This window comes from Hibiscus syriacus, unplaced genomic scaffold, assembly GCF_006381635.1.
Source record: "Hibiscus syriacus cultivar Baekdansim isolate YM2019G1 unplaced genomic scaffold, ASM638163v2 tig00112864_pilon, whole genome shotgun sequence".
Lineage (NCBI taxonomy): Eukaryota > Viridiplantae > Streptophyta > Magnoliopsida > Malvales > Malvaceae > Hibiscus > Hibiscus syriacus.
In genome coordinates, this window is record NW_024063414.1 from 777083 (window position 1) to 796393 (window position 19311).

General features: G+C 31.5%; 1 protein-coding gene, 1 long non-coding RNA gene and 1 pseudogene across 2 annotated transcripts; 2 read left to right on the forward strand and 1 right to left on the reverse strand.

The window, feature by feature from the left end:
- Positions 1 to 4041: 4041 nt before the first annotated feature.
- LOC120184318 lies at positions 4042 to 7111 on the forward strand (annotated as a pseudogene).
- Positions 7112 to 9393: 2282 nt separating this feature from the next.
- Positions 9394 to 14672, reverse strand: LOC120184319 (protein TOM THREE HOMOLOG 1-like). The gene is made up of 11 exons (XM_039188815.1): positions 14255 to 14672; positions 13826 to 13916; positions 13688 to 13740; positions 13498 to 13590; positions 13339 to 13410; positions 12410 to 12482; positions 12035 to 12080; positions 11315 to 11378; positions 11171 to 11224; positions 10807 to 10884; positions 9394 to 9492 (listed from the first exon to the last, which is right to left on the reverse strand). Exons 1-11 carry the CDS (start codon positions 14405 to 14407, stop codon positions 9400 to 9402), a joined length of 870 nt encoding a protein of 289 aa, XP_039044746.1. The 5' UTR covers positions 14408 to 14672; the 3' UTR covers positions 9394 to 9399.
- On the forward strand, positions 10855 to 11453 carry LOC120184321. The gene is made up of 2 exons (XR_005522007.1): positions 10855 to 10993; positions 11024 to 11453. It is a non-coding gene; the product is annotated as an uncharacterized LOC120184321 (long non-coding RNA).
- Positions 14673 to 19311: the final 4639 nt, after the last annotated feature.

The following is a 19311-nucleotide window of genomic DNA, read 5'->3' on the forward strand; positions in this document are numbered from 1 at the left end:
AAGTTCAATCGAAGCCTAAAATTTGAGCTCAATTGAAGCGAATGAATAATTCACTCTGTGCTTACCAAAAGGTCCATGATTTTGAATGTCAAATTACCTCTATTATTTATAGAAGTAAGTTGGGATGCTCTTCTATATTTCTTAGCCATGTGGGATTGTTTTGTTCTCATATTTTCTCTTTAAACTTTTGGGATGCTCTTCTATGTTTCTTAGCCATGCGAGGATTTTTTTTTAAATTAAATCAAATGACATCATTTGTTATGATTTTTTAAGCCCAATTTTATTTTTTTATTATAGTTATATAATTATATTTATTATTTAATATGTTTTACCTTAAATATTATGTTGTAGTTGATTTGAATCATTTTGTTTTACTTGATTTTATGGTTTTTAATTTATATATGTTATGACTTGTGATATTTTTATACCTTTTAATATTGTAAACTTAAAAAAAGTATTACATATATATTAATATTGCTTTGAATATTATGTAAAATTTAAAAAAATATTATTTTATATAAAATCCGGTTCAATCGTGGTTGAACCCGGTTGAACCCGGTTGAACCAGTGAACCAGTACCTTCACCGGTTCAATGTCCGGTCCGGTTTTAAAAACATTAAAAAAAAACTCCAACACAATTACACAAAATGTCTTTTGAATAACACAAACATAAAATGTAGATCATTAAAAATTATATTGTCTCAAGCCAAGTACCGCACTTCTACCTCCTTAAAGTGCTAGTGTTCATCACTACTTAAATCATCAACATTCTAAAACAAACTAACCAAAGAGAATTTTGTTTAATGAAAATAATATTTGTGAAATTTACCTATTAATGTTAAGGTTATGTAATATAATAATATATATATTTTAAATATTAATATTAAGGTTATGTAATATTAATATTTGTGAAATTTAAATATTAATTTAAAACTAAAAGTGGGTTTTCTATAAACGAGTATCTTATAAAACGAATTTTAGTGTCATATATGAACCCACATTCTTACTTTAATCAGAGGATCCAGATTCATCGGGTCCAAAAATTTTAAGATCCATACCCTATAAAACGGATCTGGATCTACAGATTCAGGTCGGGTCCAGGATCCATTGTCATCCCTACTCCCATTCCTCCTTCTAGAATTTTCATTTTCCCTCACTTCTACGTAGAATTAGTATTAAACTTAAAATTTGTACAATTTTATTTTTAATATAGTATTGACTTTTAAATCTATAATCTTTAAAAATATTAAATTATTATTTCATCATTTTAGACATGTTTACCTGGATCTGATGGGTTTTAGTTCGATCTGATTCGATCGAGTTAGTTTTTTATTTTGAAAATCTAGGTTTAGGTTCTATTTTTTGAAGGTTAAGTTCGGGTTCAAACTTATGATGAAAACATTTGACCCGGCTTGACATAATATTATGATTATTTTTTATATATCTAAACATAATTATAATAATACTCATTTCTTTTTATTCTTTATATCCAGATACTTAATAAAAATGAATTATATATATATATATAGTTTGACCTAAAAACTGGATCGTGTGCGAGTGGAGGGTTTAATATTCTGATCAGGTTCATCGGGGCCAAAAACTCAACCCAATCCATGATCATCCTTAATTTTAAGGGCCAATATATTATTATACCATGTACTAACTTATACATTAGTGATTTCGAGAGGGATTTTTTTATTAAGTTAAAGTGATTATAAAATAATATTTATTCTCTTAACCATTTGACAATGAAAGTTCAATCACCATGTATCAATCGTTGGTGTCCGAACATGTGACCTCTAGAAACAACAATGATTCCTTTAACCACTGAGGTAAATTGGTTCGTGTTTCAAAGATCTCTTAAGTACGTTATCAATATTAATATTTCATATTCCCATTATAATCCTTCCAATTTATTCAACATCTTGAAATTCTAGAGCCAAAACTATCAAAGTCAACGGTTGACAACTTTACAAGATGAAATAATAAGAGCATATTCCCTCTTCGACGTTACATGCAAACGATTGCAGCCATTCTTGAAACGAAATTTGAATCCCCAAAAGTCAGCTAAATCCATTTTCTTGAACGCCGGTCAACTATTGCCTTGGTAACTCTTTTGTACGTTCGATTTTCTTCTTACTCATATTTCAGTCACTCAAATTGAAGAGTGATATAATAGTCATATATACTGATGCGAATAGCTGTTGATTTACATAAGATCTATGTGTCATCCATGTTTTTTTTCATTTTTCGTTCTTTTATCTTCTTTTTTCATAGATACAATTTTACAATTTCATCATGTTGATGTTATAATTACTATTCTCTAATATCTTTTCCGATCACTCAAGATATGAAAAAACTCGCATCGTTGTCTCCTATCACTATATCAGTTTAGATTTTACCTAAATCGCTTTAAAACTCATAAAACTCACTCATAAATCCAAAATTCATGAAACCCCAAATCACCCTGATCTATAATATCCACATCCGATCAAGGTGAAAACAAGATATCCAACTTTCTTCTTCCTTCTCTACTTCTCTATTGTTGGATTTAAAAGAATATACTCCATCATCAAGAAATCAGAGAGAATTCAAAACAATTTTTTTTACAGAAAGTGAAGAAAGTTTTTTTGATAATTTATATTTTTTAAAATAAAATTATCAAGTTACAACATCGTTAAATATTTAACGATAGAGTGATGAATAAATTAAAAATTTTAGACTTTAATAATTAAAATAAGAGTGAGAAAAAAGTAGAATGATAAAAATTTAAAATTTACCCATATTTTAATTTTATTATAATATACAAGTCAAACCCTATGTTTGATATTTTTCTCTCAAAATGTTTTAATAATTTCATTTTTTGATTAATAAAAATTGAATCCAGACAATAGAATTATTCCCCAACTCTATGAAGCGAGAGCTATTTCCAATAAAAAAATATTTAAGTCGGAAATTAACAAGATTTTTTCTTTAATAAATGCGCAAGTGAAACCTGTGACCTAACCGGCCATCGCAGGTCAAACCAAAGGTTCACCGGTATACTGTTTTATTAGACCACGGGTCAGAACCGTAAGAACGTTCGTATTGGGGAAAAAAAGATATCAAAAATCCCTGTACTTTAAAAAATATATATAATTATTTAACTCAAAAAATAAATATAATATGACATTTTAATTAATATTTTCTACCGTTGATTATTATGATGTTTATGTGAGATTTTACGATGCTGATGTGATAATTTATTGTACTAACATGATAATCCAAGATAGTTGATAATATGGTAGATTGACTAAATTTATAACTCAAACATGATAGATAAACTATCACGTTAGTACTGTGAATCGTCACGTCAACACAATGAATTATCACGTCAATACTGTAACGGTTAATAAAGAAAAACGTTGGTCAAATGCTCATATTAAGTTTGTTTTCTTAACTAAAGAATTTCATTCACGTCAATACCGTAACAGACAATAAAAAAATGTTGGTAAAATGCTCATATTAAGTTTTTTTTCTTAACTAAAGAATTTCATTCACGTCAATACCGTAATAAAGAAAAACGTTGATCAAATGCTCATATTAATTTTATTTTCTTAACTAAAGAATTTCATTCACGTCAATACCGTAACGGTAAAAAAAAATGTTAATCAAATACTCATATTAAATTTGGTTTTTAACTAAAGAATTTTATTGATAAAAATAATAATAAGAGATTTACATTGATTTTTTTTTTCAAAATTACACGCACTTCTAATGCATTTTAAAAAAAAAAACAACCTCGTTTGTCCATTCATAATTCAATTCTGCTTTCCGTCTGTCAACGGCATTGTTGGCGCAAAAGAGCCAAAGCTAAAGGCAAAGGCAAAGCTGCTCTCTTTCGTTCATTTTTGCAACTACTATTTTCCTTTTAGTTTTCCCCCTTCTCTCTTTGCTTTTCATCTTTCATTTTCTTCTCCTCTGCAAAGGGTTTTGCTTGTTTTTCAATCGAAGTTTCAATCTGTTTTGTTACCCTCCACCTTGGGTTTTCCTGTTCTTGCCGTTTCCTTTGTTAATATGGGTGTTCATGAGTGTTGGGTTATGGTTTTTGTTCTTGTGTTCTTGTTCCAACCTCAATTATTCAACTCACAGAACTTGACTTGCAACCAAAACGACTGGGTTTCTCTCCAGGATTTTTTGAGCAATTTGATAACAAAACCTGAAAGTTGGTCGACAAATTCATCAGCTGATTGTTGTGACTGGGAAGGCATCACCTGTGATCCTCCATCTTCCGGTAGAGTTATCAAGTTGGAACTTTCCGGGAAAAGATTATCCGGGAAAATATCTGATTCATTAGCTGGTTTGGATCAGCTGAAAACTCTCAATCTCTCCCACAATTTCCTTAAAGACTCACTGCCACAGTCCTTGTTTCATTTGCCGAATATGGAGCAACTTGACTTGAGCTACAACGATTTCTCTGGACAAATCCCGGAAACCATCAACCTCCCTTCAATTCAATTCCTTGAAATTTCTTCGAACTCATTGGACGGTTCCCTTCCTTCACATATATGTTCTAATTCTACTCGGATTCGGTTCCTTAGTTTACAAGTTAACTATTTCTCTGGTAATATTCCTCCTGGACTTGGGATTTGTTCTTCCTTGGAGCAACTTTCACTTGGCATGAATGATCTCACTGGTGGGATACCAGAAGAATCTTTCAGCTTCAAAATTTGAGCCTTCTGGAGCTTCAAAATAACAAATTTGATGGGGAACTCAGTCCTGGTATTGCTAATCTCTCTAAACTTGTTCGTTTAGATATTTCTTCCAATAGTTTTTCTGGAGAAATTCCTGATGTGTTCAATCAGTTTATGAGTTTTCAGTGTCTTGTTGCTCATTCGAATCAGTTTAGTGGTGGAATTCCCAGTTCATTGTCCAATTCTCCAACGATTAGTTTGTTGAATTTGAGGAACAATTCATTTGAGGGTCCTATAGTTCTTAATTGTTCAGCTATGGTTGCTTTGAACTCTCTTGATTTAGCTACCAATAAGTTTTCTGGACCTGTGCCTGATAACCTTCCCTTGTGTAGACAATTGGAAAATATCAATCTTGCAAAGAATAAGTTCAGTGGCCAAGTCCCTGAGAGCTTCAGAGAATTCCATAGCCTCTCTTATATCTCCTTCTCGAATTCGAGCATCCGAAATATGTCCTCTGCTCTTCGAATTCTGAATCAGTGCAGGAACCTGACTACTTTGGTCCTCACCCTGAATTTCCCCGACGAAACGTTGCCTGATGATACCGATCTGCATTTCGAGAAGTTGAAGGTTTTGGTTATCGCAAACTGTCGACTTAAAGGTTCGATTCCTCGGTGGTTGAGAAACAGTACTGCTTTGCAGTTGTTGGACTTATCGTGGAACCATTTGGCTGGAGAAATTCCACCATGGATTGGAAGCTTTAATGATCTGTTTTACTTGGACTTGTCGAACAATTCGTTTACGGGAGAGATTCCGAAGAGTTTAACCGAATTACCGAGCCTCATTTACCGAGATATCTCACTGGAGGAGCCTTCACCGAATTTTCCTTTCTTCATGAAAAGGAATGAAAGTGCAAGAGGATTGCAGTATAATCAGGTTTGGAATTTTCGTCCAACACTTGACTTTGGTCTCAACTTTCTTAGTGGACCAATTTGGCCAGAGTTTGGGAATCTGAAAAAGCTTCATGTGTTTGATTTGAAGCTAAATAATTTCTCTGGACCGATTCCGGAAAATCTATCCGGGATGACCAGCTTGGAGATGCTCGATTTATCGCATAATGACTTATCCGGGACCATACCACCTTTACTGCAAAATCTCAGTTTTCTGTCCGTCTTTAACGTTGCCAATAATCGGCTTTACGGAAAGATTCCTTCGGGAGGTCAATTTCCGACGTTTCCGAGCTCAACTTTGATGGGAACAATCTTTGTGGGGAGCACTGGTCCCATTGTCAAGATGCTACTACTAGCAAAGATCCTGATGAATCCCCTAAAAGATCAAGAAGGAACATAGATGTCATCATTGGAATGATTGTTGGAATCTTTTTTGGGACAGTTTTCGTGCTCGGCATTATGCTTGTGATCGTGTTGCGTGTGAATAATCGCAATGAGGTCGATCCCGAGAAAGAGGACGCTGACTTGAATGATAAAGATCCGGAAGAAACCGGTTCAAGGCTAGTGGTCCTCTTCCAAAATATGGAAACCTGCAAAGAGCTCTCCATCGACGACCTCTCGAAATCAACCGATGATTTCGACCAAGCCAACATCATCGGTTGTGGGGGTTTCGGTCTGGTCTACAGAGGCATCCTCCCTGATGGTCGTAAGGTTGCCATTAAACGGCTTTCGGGAGATTGCGGTCAGGTGGATAGAGAATTCCATGCTGAAGTCGAAGCACTTTCGAGAGCTCAACATCCAAATCTTGTCCATCTACAAGGGTACTGCATGCATAAAAGTGACAGGCTCTTGATATATTCTTACATGGAAAATGGCAGTTTGGACTATTGGTTGCACGAGAAGGTCGACGGACCGTCTTCGCTAGACTGGGAAACGAGGCTGCGGATAGCACAAGGTGCAGCCAGGGGTCTAGCTTACTTGCACCAGTCATGCGAGCCTCATATTCTTCACAGGGATATAAAGTCGAGTAACATTCTCTTAGACGAGAATTTCAAAGCACACTTAGCGGATTTCGGTCTTGCGAGGCTCATACTTCCCTATGATACACATGTAACCACTGATCTTGTAGGTACATTAGGTTACATTCCTCCCGAGTACGGTCAAGCTTCCGTCGCTACCTATAAAGGCGATGTGTACAGTTTTGGGGTCGTGCTTCTCGAGCTTATGACCGGTAAAAGGCCGATGGATATGTGCAAGCCGAAAGGATCCCGCGATTTGATCTCTTGGGTGATTCACATGAAGATGGAAAATAAGGAGACTGAAGTTTTTGATCCATATATCCACGACAAGCAGCACGAGAAGGAAACGTTGCAGGTTCTCCATATTGCATGCCTTTGTTTAAGCGAAAGCCCAAAAGTTCGGCCAACGACACAGCAGCTGGTTTCTTGGCTAGACAAGGTCGACATCGGCAGCTAGCTCGGCAAAGCAACGACCGAAAAACTTCGGTTTTCCGTAGTAACACTATCGTATTGTAAATATTATATGATTTTGGAGGGATCTAACAGGAGCAACACAATTTTTGTAACAAACTTTTGTACAAGTTTTCACATTCAAAGTAGGATTCTTGGTTTGGGAGATGATCAAATGCTTGGTTCCACAATGTACTATAAAGTTAGATATTCTGCTCTGTTACTCGAACTAGCGGTTGAGTGTCGGATTCGGAGGATCATGTTCGATACCCGTGTTCGAATATGTGTCGGACACTCGAGTTTGGGGTGTTCCATCTCCTAATAGAAACTTGACAAGGAGAATGCTAACTGAACCGTATAGACACTCGGTCGGTCGTTACTCCTTTCTTTTGGTTTAGGGTTCAAGGTTTCGGTCATTATCCATGTTAACTTCTAGCTTCTTTTTTCTTCATTACTCCAATTTTGAAAATATCAAAATATTACAAATTAATCTAAACCAAACTGGTATCGCTTGGCAGCCATGATTTCAATAGCATTTGGTTGCATGCAATACCATCGAGTCAGACCACAAAGTCGCTTGCAAAAAATCAGACCATTTGACATTTTATTAAGAATAAATTCTTGGTCCATAGGGTGGAAAAGAAGCAACTTCTTGGTCCACCGTAAGTTTTTGGTAAAAAAAAATTCTTCCTTGGGCAAGTTTTATGGCAGACCGATGGCCTAACTATTTCCTATTTTATGACATTAACAGGTTTGACCTTTAAATGTTTTATTTATTTTTATTAAACTAAGGTGGTTATAAAGTAGTATCTATTCTAAATACTTTCAATTATTTGACAATGAACATGCAATCACACTGCTGCAGTCGTTGATGTTTAAACCCGTAATCTCTAGGAACAACAACGATTCCTTTAACTATTGAGGTAAGTTGATTCATGCACCTTCGATGTTATCCGGAATCGTCATTTTATCTAAACTTTATATTTTTAATATTTTATATAGGATATTAATATAGATGTGAAAGTACGATTCTTCAAATATATATATAAATTAAACATATCATTATAGATATGATGTTTATTAGAAAAATCAATTTAATTGAATCTAATCAAGTGAGCTCAAACAATTCATTTTTGGGCAAAGCACATAAATAGTCACATGACTATAGGATATTGCTTTATTAAGTCCTATAACTATTAAAAATTATAAAATGATCCTCCAAATATAGGGAGTTGCTTTGTTGAATTTCTTGACTATTAAAAGTTACAAATTGGTCACCGACTATTCATTATGTTCTAAATTCGTTCTTTTCCGTTAAAAATTTGATGTCATTCTTAGCTGTACGTTAACCTGCCGACTAAAATATGATAAAATTTGATCTCATAATCTCAAACGACTATCATATCTCAGTCAACATGTTAAAGTCCAACTTAAATAACCGTTAATTTTTTTAATGAAAAAGGACGAGTTTAGAATATTATGAATAATCTAATTACTATTTTGTAGCTTTTAATAATCAAGAGACTCAACAAAACAACTTTCTAGTCAAGGGATCATTTTATAACTTTAATAGTCAAAGGACTCGATGAAACAATATCTTATAGTCGAGGGAATATTTGTGTACTTTCCCCTTCATTTTTTTTTACCTTGAACATGTTTTCCGGCTTTAAACATAAATCTAAATCCAACTCACTTAAAGCACAATTTGAGTCGATTATAGCAAATTCCAAATACAACTACCATTCAAGAAAATGACCAGAGGGCTTGTTGACACTTAGGTTTAGAGTGGTAGGTTTTTCAAGGATCAACGAGTCAAACTCCATACATAGGCTTCTAGATACTGATGCTCAATTGTTGATCCACAAACGAAAATTTTTACATCTTGATTCAGCCACCAAACGAAGCAATCTAATCATCTTGCCAAGGTACGTCTCACTTTTCTGTATGTTTCCATCCCTTCCTGAAACCAAATCTTTATTGTTTCTTTTGGTCAGAAATCAAATCTTTATGTTAGGAAGTTGATTCATACATTTCGACATAAACACAACCGTCGGTTCGGAAACGGCACCCGGTTTCGGGGTTTTAACGGTTACAACAGCATTCCATAAAATCAAAATAAAATTTAACCATCACCGGTACCTAAATAGTCGATATATTCCACAATTTCAACTCCAGAAATACATCAAAAGAAACAATCTAGGGAGCTCTTCCAGTTTTTGCCTTCACTATTGCTAATTTTTCTGTTCTTTTTGCACAGGGTACACAACAAGAGCCATGTTCTAAAATCGTTACAAAAGCATCCGGAATCGTTCAGCGTATGGGATGATACTGCGTAATACCTCGTTTTGGTGGCAACTTCCTCAAGATGAAAAGGACTAGAGATGAAGGTAATATCTCTACCAACTGCTCAACAAAAGAACCATGTCATTGAAATATATTTCGAAAGTTATGTTTGTAATCGAAATCAAGAAACGCATAAACATTATAATTTCGAACACGGTATAAAAATAACTAAAACATGACACACAAATTTTAATATAACAATTCCTCTAGCGTATATATTTTCAAACCTAGAATTGGCCTCAGGCTTATGCACCCAAACGACTATACAAGCATAAGCAATTAAAGTAAAGAAAAAGATATGAAAAAAATATGGGTGAAAGAATTATAAGGATATAATAGCTCTTAGTAGTGAATAAAATTCTAGAAGGGAGATAACCGAGTTTCGCAATCTTATTGTTTTATTTGGTTATCTTGTAAAGCCGAAGCTGTTCATTGCTCAGTAGATACAGACTTAACTTGTGATTATTATCTATATTATGATAAACATATTACTGACACATGGTGAAGATAGATAGCATAACAAATACCACTTAAAGAGGCAACTCACTCCAAAGTGAATAAAATTCTAGAAGGGAGATAACCGAGTTTCGCAATCTTATTGTTTTATTTGGTTATCTTGTAAAGCCGAAGCTGTTCATTGCTCAGTAGATACAGACTTAACTTGTGATTATTATCTATATTATGATAAAACATATTACTGACACATGGTGAAGATAGATAGCATAACAAATACCACTTAAAGAGGCAACTCACTCCAAATTGTGGTCAGGAGTAAATGTAGTACAACTCATATTTGTTGATTATATTCAGCAAATAATTATGCATTCAACAATACAATCAGAATATAGTTGCAATGACAAATCTATTTGATTTAATTAAACGAAACGGAAAAAATTCTCACAAAATCTGAATGCAGTTATGTTCATCAATTTCATTAATAAATTTCGAAAACCTAAGTTTAGCAGACTTAAGTCTCAATTAACAGTGAAACTACATAGGTAAAATTACTAAACCTAAAGTCCAAGAGCTAGTTTGCAGTTGGGTGATGATAGTCTAACCGGACCAAATAGAATATGTGTTAAAACAACCCTCCTGAGCTTGCAAAAGTCATAAAAGTTCAATTAAAGCTGATCACAAAACATTCTTCTACATAACAATCTGATGTCAACAAAAGACTTGGTAGTTTCTTGAAATATGCATTCCTAGTCATCTGAAAGATGTATATGCAACAACATAAATGAGGCAAATGTGGCAATTTTTTTAATTTTTTATACAGCAATAAGATGAGTTAAGCAAACTTTACACTGTCTCAATATGAATCTCTTAATAATAAGTAGCAATAACCAACATGATACAGCTATTTACCAAACTTACCAGGTAATATATGAGGTTTAGAACCGGATGGTCCAAAACATCAAGGTCAGCGGCTTTGTCAAATGCATTAAAGCACATCTACACAAAAACAACAACAATAGAGATCAAATATGATAAACTTTGGTCAAATAACCAATGATTGGTGAATTGGATATTGATCTAAACCCAAACCAGCTAGCAGATAAAGGTTCACCTTTCTATCAAAAAAAAGATAAAGGTTCACCTAAAGTACTTCCATTTTGTAGCAAAAGTGCTATAACATTATAGATATCCAAAAGTTTCACAAAGCCTAAGGAAACTTGCTTAAAGCATGTCAATTTGAAATACATAGATAGGAGAGCGAGAAAGGAAAGAAGAGATCCACCATAATGCATCTGATTAGGAAACATGAGAAGCATATGGTCGTCGCGTAACCAACCTGCCCAAACCAAAAAGAAATAACAGTAAAAAATTGTAAATAAAAAGAAATATTGGAAAAAGAAACCACAACTACAGAGTAGATATGTACTTCTTGCAGCTTCTTACGCCGCCCTTTGGACTCTACAGGGAACCGCTGCAACATTAAGAAAAGCCTGCAATGAAATATATTGTTACATAGCTTCTCCATGCAATTTGCATACAAATCATATTAGTAGACATTTTCAATATATAGAAAAGAAAAAGTGGATATAAATGTTTAAAGTGACAATATCTTATGTTTATTATTTCCTAATAAAATGAGAAATATGTTACATTAGTTCAATTTTTTCTATCAGCTAATGCAACCAATTCTGTTTTTCCTATCTAAAATATTTTTTAGAAAATAAAAATAAATAATGATTCAAAAATTAACAATAGAAAATATTTCATAATTTGGAAATAAGAATGAAGACAATTGATGCAGTAAAAATAATGAAGAGAGTAAATGTTTTTCCTGTCTTCACAAGATTCCAAACCCCTTAAGTCACTTTAATTCATGGTATAGATATCATACATATTGAATTAGCTTGGGACCAAGTAAGATGTCCAATAATTATACTAGACCTTAGTTAAGAAGTAAGAGAGACCTTTTAACAAAGAAGCTGAAGAGTTACCAATAACAGTCACAATTTTGAATAACATAGAAAAGACAATGAATACAAATTTCAGCATCCAACCTTATCATAAACTAAATAATCACACGGAACTTGATCTTATGCTTATGCCATTAAAACAACTAGTAACAATACAATAAATGCAATATAATTACCTTCCACCATATAGTAAAAACCCAAGGGCTGCAAACAATGATACACCTGCTCATATAAATAAGATAAAAATAATTTATTTGTATTTGAAACAAATTGCCATGAAATAAACATCCATAAAGGATCTAAAATTACTTAGGCTCCATTTGCTAAATGATTTTTTTGGGGATAAATGTAAGTGATTTTTTTCTGCCCTTTGCTCTTCTTTTTCTTTTTTACAAAAAATAAAATTAGAATATAATACAAAAGATAATCAAAAAGCAAAAAAAATTACAAAATAGAGGCCAAGCAATTATATCCAGAAAAAGTCTAGAAAACACCAGAGGTTCAATAACAGTTAACTATTATAAACCCATTAAGGATAAAACAAATATTACCTGCAAAGAACACCTTAGAAAGAACGACCAGAACTGGTATATATTTCCACCATAATATCAGCCACATTGCAATCTGAAATCAATTCCCCCCAGTCCCACATAACAAAAAGGAACTTTAGTAATATCTTCTCAAAAGTTATAGTTCCAAAGTAAATCTAGTATGCAAAGATACTTACAAGAGTTATAGAATGACAGCCTAGCTAGGATGAAAGAAATCTGTCTGTTGGTTCATATTTACTACTAAAATCTAGAAAAGTTCCATTAACACCCTTGGTACTGTTCTAGCTAAAGTTATAGTGTCTTGTAACCTACTACCTTGATCTTATGGTGACTCTTATCCAACCAACTCATATTTATAGAAACAAGTATCAAGCTAGCTTATAAGCATTGCGTCATCAGAAGAAATCATTAACAGAATGAAGAAAAATGAAGCTAATGCAAACACTGTGTGCAGAAGTGCAAAGCATCATAGATAATAACAAAGTTTTTTAGCAGAAGTCCCAAACTACCACTCCCGTATTATCAACTTTGTCTTCTCTAAATTTATCTTCTCCCTTGAAGTTGACATGTGTCTTTTGCTTTGAACTAATCTTCTCAAAGCCCAATATTCGGCTCATAAATGTAAAAGAGTACATTGTTTTAAACTATTGACACCTCAAAATGGACACCTGATTATTATTATCATCCCATTTACAGTAGAGCTATTCACAAAGACACAGAGGGCACCACTCAACTCTGTCAAAACTTGGCACCCTTCTCCCCACTAAACATTTATAGAATTTGCAAGAAATTAGCCAAATAAGTAAATAAGGAATACCATATAATAGCATTGTTTTATGAAACATAACTAGCTTCTGAATACAAAGAATCCAACTTCCAATCCTCCATTTGTTGGCAATTATACCAAAATAATAGAACATAAAATTTACCTGAATAGTATAAACCACTGCATTAATTGTAAAGAAACTTGGCCTTGGTCCATCAGTTGATACAGCACGTGCCTGTTTTAGGATATGTAGAGTTAAGATAAATTAATACAAAAGACCAGGGCAAGTAGTCAAACTGTCAAACAGCTCAAGCAGCCTAACCTGGTAGTAGATCTCAGCCCAAAACAAGACCAAAAGTGCATAAGTCGTGAAGAAAGCTAGACTTGGCATGTCAAGCAAGATATGTTGAGCAATCTAAGGGGAAAAAAAAGAAACATCCGACAAAAAACCATGAACAATTCAAGCTAGAGTACAAAAAAGAAACACGAGACATGTACGGTTTATTGCAAACCTCTGGATGTAAGTTCTGCACATCCCGTCTGAAAACAAATACTAGCCCTCGAACTGTCATATTTGAAAGCATTATAAATACAAAACCAAAACAAAGCCCACAAAAAAGTGTTAAAAATAGAATTTTTCAGATACAAACCCCCATTCACCATAAAATTCAGAAAATGGAAGACCTTCTGCGTGGTCCAGCCATACTCGGGAACTCTCAATTGTATCCGAATCAATTGAACCTAAAAATATCAACAATTAAACGAGTTTTTGAAAAAAGATGAACATTAATAACCGTCTTCCTGGCAATAACATCATATTAGATAAAAGTACTAAAAATAGATTCTTAATTGCACTTAGTTCTCGTTTTATTATTATTAGAGCCTTCTTTTTCATATTGAGATGAAGATAAATCAAATAAGCAACACATTTTTATTCTTTCAATTTGAAAGGGTAAATCATTAATTTTCCTAGACAAGCAAGCAATCAAACTGAGACCTAAACCCTAATACTAACAAATGTTTCCCCCCTTAAAATCTAAATATATGAAGTATTGATGAAAAAGAGAGGATATACATACGAAGGCAACGGCCGCGACGAGACCGTAAAGAGCGGCTAGAATGTGAAAAATCCGATCCTGCCAGAGCGGCGAGTCGTTAACGTCGTTCCACCAATTCGATGCTTCTTTCAGCTTCAAAGCTACCACGGCCTCCTCCGCACCGTTACTCTCCATCTCTCCCTCGCCAATCTTCTTCGTCTTCTGCTTTCTCCTCTTCTTTCTAATTAATAATGTTAAAAATCCAAATTAAGAGTTGATTGATTTGATTTTCCCCTTTTTCTTTTTATATCGAAACAAGATTTGAGCAACAAAATCAAAATCCTAAGAAGAGTTGAATCAACTTCGATTTGATAATAATTTCTCGGTTTTTCTTCTCGTTTACGAATTATTATGGAGCAAAGCGAAGATGGTCGACGAAAGGGAGAGGCGTGGAAGAGGAAAGAAAAAGGGTGATTTGATTTTTTTAATTAATTGTCTTTTTTCTTTTTCTCCTTTGAAACTACCGGCAATAGCCGGTAATCATTTGAGAAATGACAGGATATGTATGGATGGGACGATTCATCATGTAACCGCCAATGAACACTGCGCTGCCAAATGTTGGGCTTGGACTGGCTAATGTATTAGGATTACGTATTTTTACTGGACACGTAAATAATACAAACAATTATTTTTACTTTAAGTTATTAAGCTTAAAAAAATAAAATATGAATTAATTCAATCATTATAATATTTGGTAACATGAATTAAGTTGTCTAATTAATTAAAAAAATGGTTGTTATTTCTAAATATTTTATATTCGAACATCAGTGACTGTAATACGAACGATTGAATATTCGTTGTAAAAATTAGTTGGGATTATGTAAAACACCGGTAAACATGAATCAAATTTATTTTATTATTTTTAATTTATATTATAATATTTGATTCCGACTATAATCATAAAATTAGGTGTAATTGTACTTACACATCGTAAAAAATATATAATTTTAAATCTTACGTTTAAAAAATAAATTCCAACTTTTTTTATTAATTATATTTAACTTCATTAAACCAATAATTAGTTTATTTAGTGGAATGTAATATTAGATTCAAATTTTTACATTTGTAAATGAAATAAATTAGGTTATAAAGATTGTCATTATTACTATAATATCCGATTTAAATTAATTGATTAATAAATAGAATATCAATAATTACGCTTGATATGCCACCTAAAAAGCACATTTTCTTTTATAATCTATAAAGACACGACTTTGCAAAATTTTACATAATTTAGTGTGTATAAATTTTTAACCATCAAGTGTTGTTACGAAAATCATTAACAAAATATATTTTTAGGGAAAATTACTCTCATGACCATTTAACTGTAGATATATTCTATTCTGACCATTGATCTTTCAATTTTATCAATTGTACCACTTAACTATTTAAATTATATCAATTAAGTCACTGGCTATAATGTAGTTGCTAAAGATTTTGATATAATTACATATTTGATATCTAATCCTTACATATTCTATCAACTTGACTACAATTTTAATTTAACTATATAAAATTAATATTTTAACCGGATTATAACATAACATGTGTCACTATAATGGTAAACATCTTTTTTAAAGTCAAAAACAAAATTACTTAATTAAATTGTATATAAGCATCTCAAAAACACCTGATTATTAGAGGTATAATCAAGTTAGGATCAAATATTGAGAAGAATAAATCATTTAAATTTAAAATAATAGAGATTTATTGAATAATTATTCTAAAAAAACACAAGTTTAACTTTATTTAAATTTAAGTTAATAGGCACTAAAAATGTAATTATATCAAAAATTTTAAAAGAAATTAGAACCACTTAAACTCTACATATACATGACATGTACCTTCGTCTTTGATTGGAGGATTCATATACATTCAACAATAGGGATGGATCTGGCGGAGTGAATAGGGCGGTCGCCTCTTTAAAATCTAAAATTATCATATATTTTTAAAAAATTATGTATTTTCTATTAAAAATTATTTTCGCCCTTGATATTCTAGAAGTTCAAGTTCGTTCCCCTAACTTAAAATCCAGCGTTCGTCTCTGCTCAACAATACTTTAGCTTGTAATTTAAAGTTTTATTTTTTTAATAATATCTATATATAGGAATGTTCAAAATTTTGGTTAATCGATTAAACTGACCGAATAAAAAATCGATTAATTTTAAGTTCGGTTGGTTAACTGTCAATGATTTTTTCAAAATTCGATTATCGGTTAATTCAATTTGAAATATGTTAATTAATCGAATTAGCCAAATTTTTAAATTTTTAATATATTATTTATATGAAAAATTCTAGAACGCATGTCATTCATTGCAATTCACCACTAATTTTATAGAGTAAAATTTACAAGTGGTCAAGAAATTATGTCAAAACTATCTTTTTGAACATTTAACTTTTAAAAGTTACATAACGAATATTAAATTTTCATTTTTGTTACAAAATGGGCACAAAATCATTGAGAAATATCTCATTTGACCCTTAAATTATAACTAAAATTTAATTTTACTCTTATTTTTTTTTATTGAAATCATTCTTATTAGGTTTGTTGAATTGAAAATAAAATAGATATAGATAAAATAATATCATCTTTTAATTTTACATTATAAATATTAAATTTGTACCTCATAAATTTAAAATTATTTGATATCGTATTATAAAATTATGAATGTATAATTTTAAATTACATTTAATTATTAAATAAAAGTTAATTTTGTGTACCATATAAATTAAAATTTAGTTGATACGATATTATAAAATTATGGATATATGATTTTTAAATTAGATTTATTTTTTTAAATAAAAGTTAATGCTTAAATCACATCATTAATAAAAATAATTTTATTATTTTATAAAACAACAACAATTAAATAATAATTAGTTTAAAATAATTTTTCTCATAAACATAAATTTCATTGTTTGATAATTGAAATTTTGAAAATATTTTTTAATTCTAAAAATAATTTATTTTCATAAATTTATAAAAAAATCTAAAAAATCTAATTTTTTGAATTACTACTTAAAAATGTTGAAAAATATTAAAGTGAAATTTTAGTTATAATTGAGGGGCTAAATAAAATATTTTTCATTGGTTTAGTATGTTATTCACTCCTTAATAATATTTAATAATTGTTATTTATTTATTTTTAAAAATTTTTTAAAAATTCAATGATAAATAAAATCATTTTAAAAAAATTATGACTATTATGAATTTTACCCTATTTTATATTAGTGGTGCATTCCAATGTATATCATTAATGGTGCATTTCAATGAATTTTACCCTATTCTATATTGCTTAACTGACTGATTAACCAAACTTTGTTCGATTCGATTAATTATTTTTGAAAAAAATCTGTTCGTTTAACAGTTAAAATGAAAAAAAAATTGGATGATAAAATTTTGAAAATTCGGTTCGGTTGGTTAACCGAACCGACCTATTGAATACTCCTATCTATGTCATAATAAAAATTTAATTTTATCTATACTTTCGTGATAAAGATCATTATTTTTATAATATAACACCGATTATTTAAATTAAATGAAATATCTATGAATTTCAAAAATTATAACGAACAATAATTGTTTTTGCACATGAATATTGACACGACTAATTGTAAGAGCAACTCCAGCGTTGCGCTAGAGTCGAGATGAATCTCCACTTTAGAGACTCCAACCTATCGCCACATTCAATCTCCACTTTAGAGTGGCTACAGTTGCACGTTACATCTGGCGTATAATTGTAGTTGCGCTACATAATTTTTTTGTTATTTTTCTAATTTTTGGTTTTTGTTATTTTTTTACTTTCTTTTTCTTTTCCTTTTCTTTGTTACATTATTTTTTATTCTATCTTTTTTGTTTTTTATTGTAATTTCTACGCAATAAAATAAAAATTAACATAATATAATAAATTCAAGTATATTAAATTGCAAGATAAAGAAAAATACAATGAAATAGATAAATAAACATACTAATTTTTTGAAACATAAAAATTACAACAAACATAAAAACATAGAAAATATTAATAAAACTCAAACAACATTTTAACCAACAACCCAAACACAACAATTTAACTAATAACCAGACAGACCACCTCCACTCCCTCCAAGATCATCAAAGTTCATTACAAACACATTAAAAGTAATAGAGGTTGTCTGTTCTTCTTTTCGTTTCTGAAGAATTTTTTGTTGTTCGTTTCGAAATAGTGGCGTCATTCGGGGTCAGGAATGATATTTGAATCCATTGCTAAAAGCTTGTCTTCTCTCCTCAATTGTGCAATTTCAGACATTTTATTCATGACCTCTATTTTTTCTTTTTCCAGTTGAAGAGCAAGATCCCTTTGTGCCATGTTAAATATAATGATTATCGAAGCTTTTCAGTTGATTCATTGAAGGAATTTACAAGAATAGATGTAAATGCTCATTTTGCTCTACGAATTGCACTAATTGAGCATTTGTAGAATGAATATTCTAACTCAAAGAATTAAAATATATAATTTTGTAACTTATGGTTTTCGCATCATTATTATGAATTGTAATTTTCTGATTTATTTATTTTCACAATATTATTTATGAATGTTTTTTTATGTTTTTTATCTTGATATTTATTATAAATGTATATGTTTTATTTTATATTTGTAAAATCAATATTATAATAGTTAAATATTGTGAATAAAATAGAGTTGGTGGTAATGTAGATATAGTACTGGAGATGAATTACTGTTTCATCTTTAGAGTAGAATAGAGATATTGTATAGTAGAAATGAGGGCCGAATATGCTCTAAGTAAACTAACACAAATAGAAAGTGAACTATATAAATTACACCAATTGTGAGGAGGAGGAAACCATCTCTTTGGAGCCTTATTAGCTGCATGCGATTGCCTTGCAAAAACCATGGCCGACTCAATAGCCATCCACGTTTCTCCTTGTAGTCGCCTGCTTCTCTCCATAATTGGCTCTACCTCGCTCCGTCAGGATCAAAGATCCGCTTATTACTATGAAACCATATCGACCACAACACAGCACCAAAAAGAAGGTCCCA

Bases quoted from the DNA above. Each gene is read 5' to 3' on its own strand.
- LOC120184319 (XM_039188815.1), bottom strand. From the start codon at position 14,407: ATGGAGAGTAACGGTGCGGAGGAGGCCGTGGTAGCTTTGAAGCTGAAA. The intron at 13,917-14,254 runs GTATGTATATCC...TGATATTTTTAG, and splicing joins TCGTCGCGGCCGTTGCCTTC to GTTCAATTGATTCGGATACA. The intron at 9,493-10,806 runs GTAAGTTTGGTA...TTTGTTGAGCAG, and splicing joins TAAACCTCATATATTACCTG to TTGGTAGAGATATTACCTTC.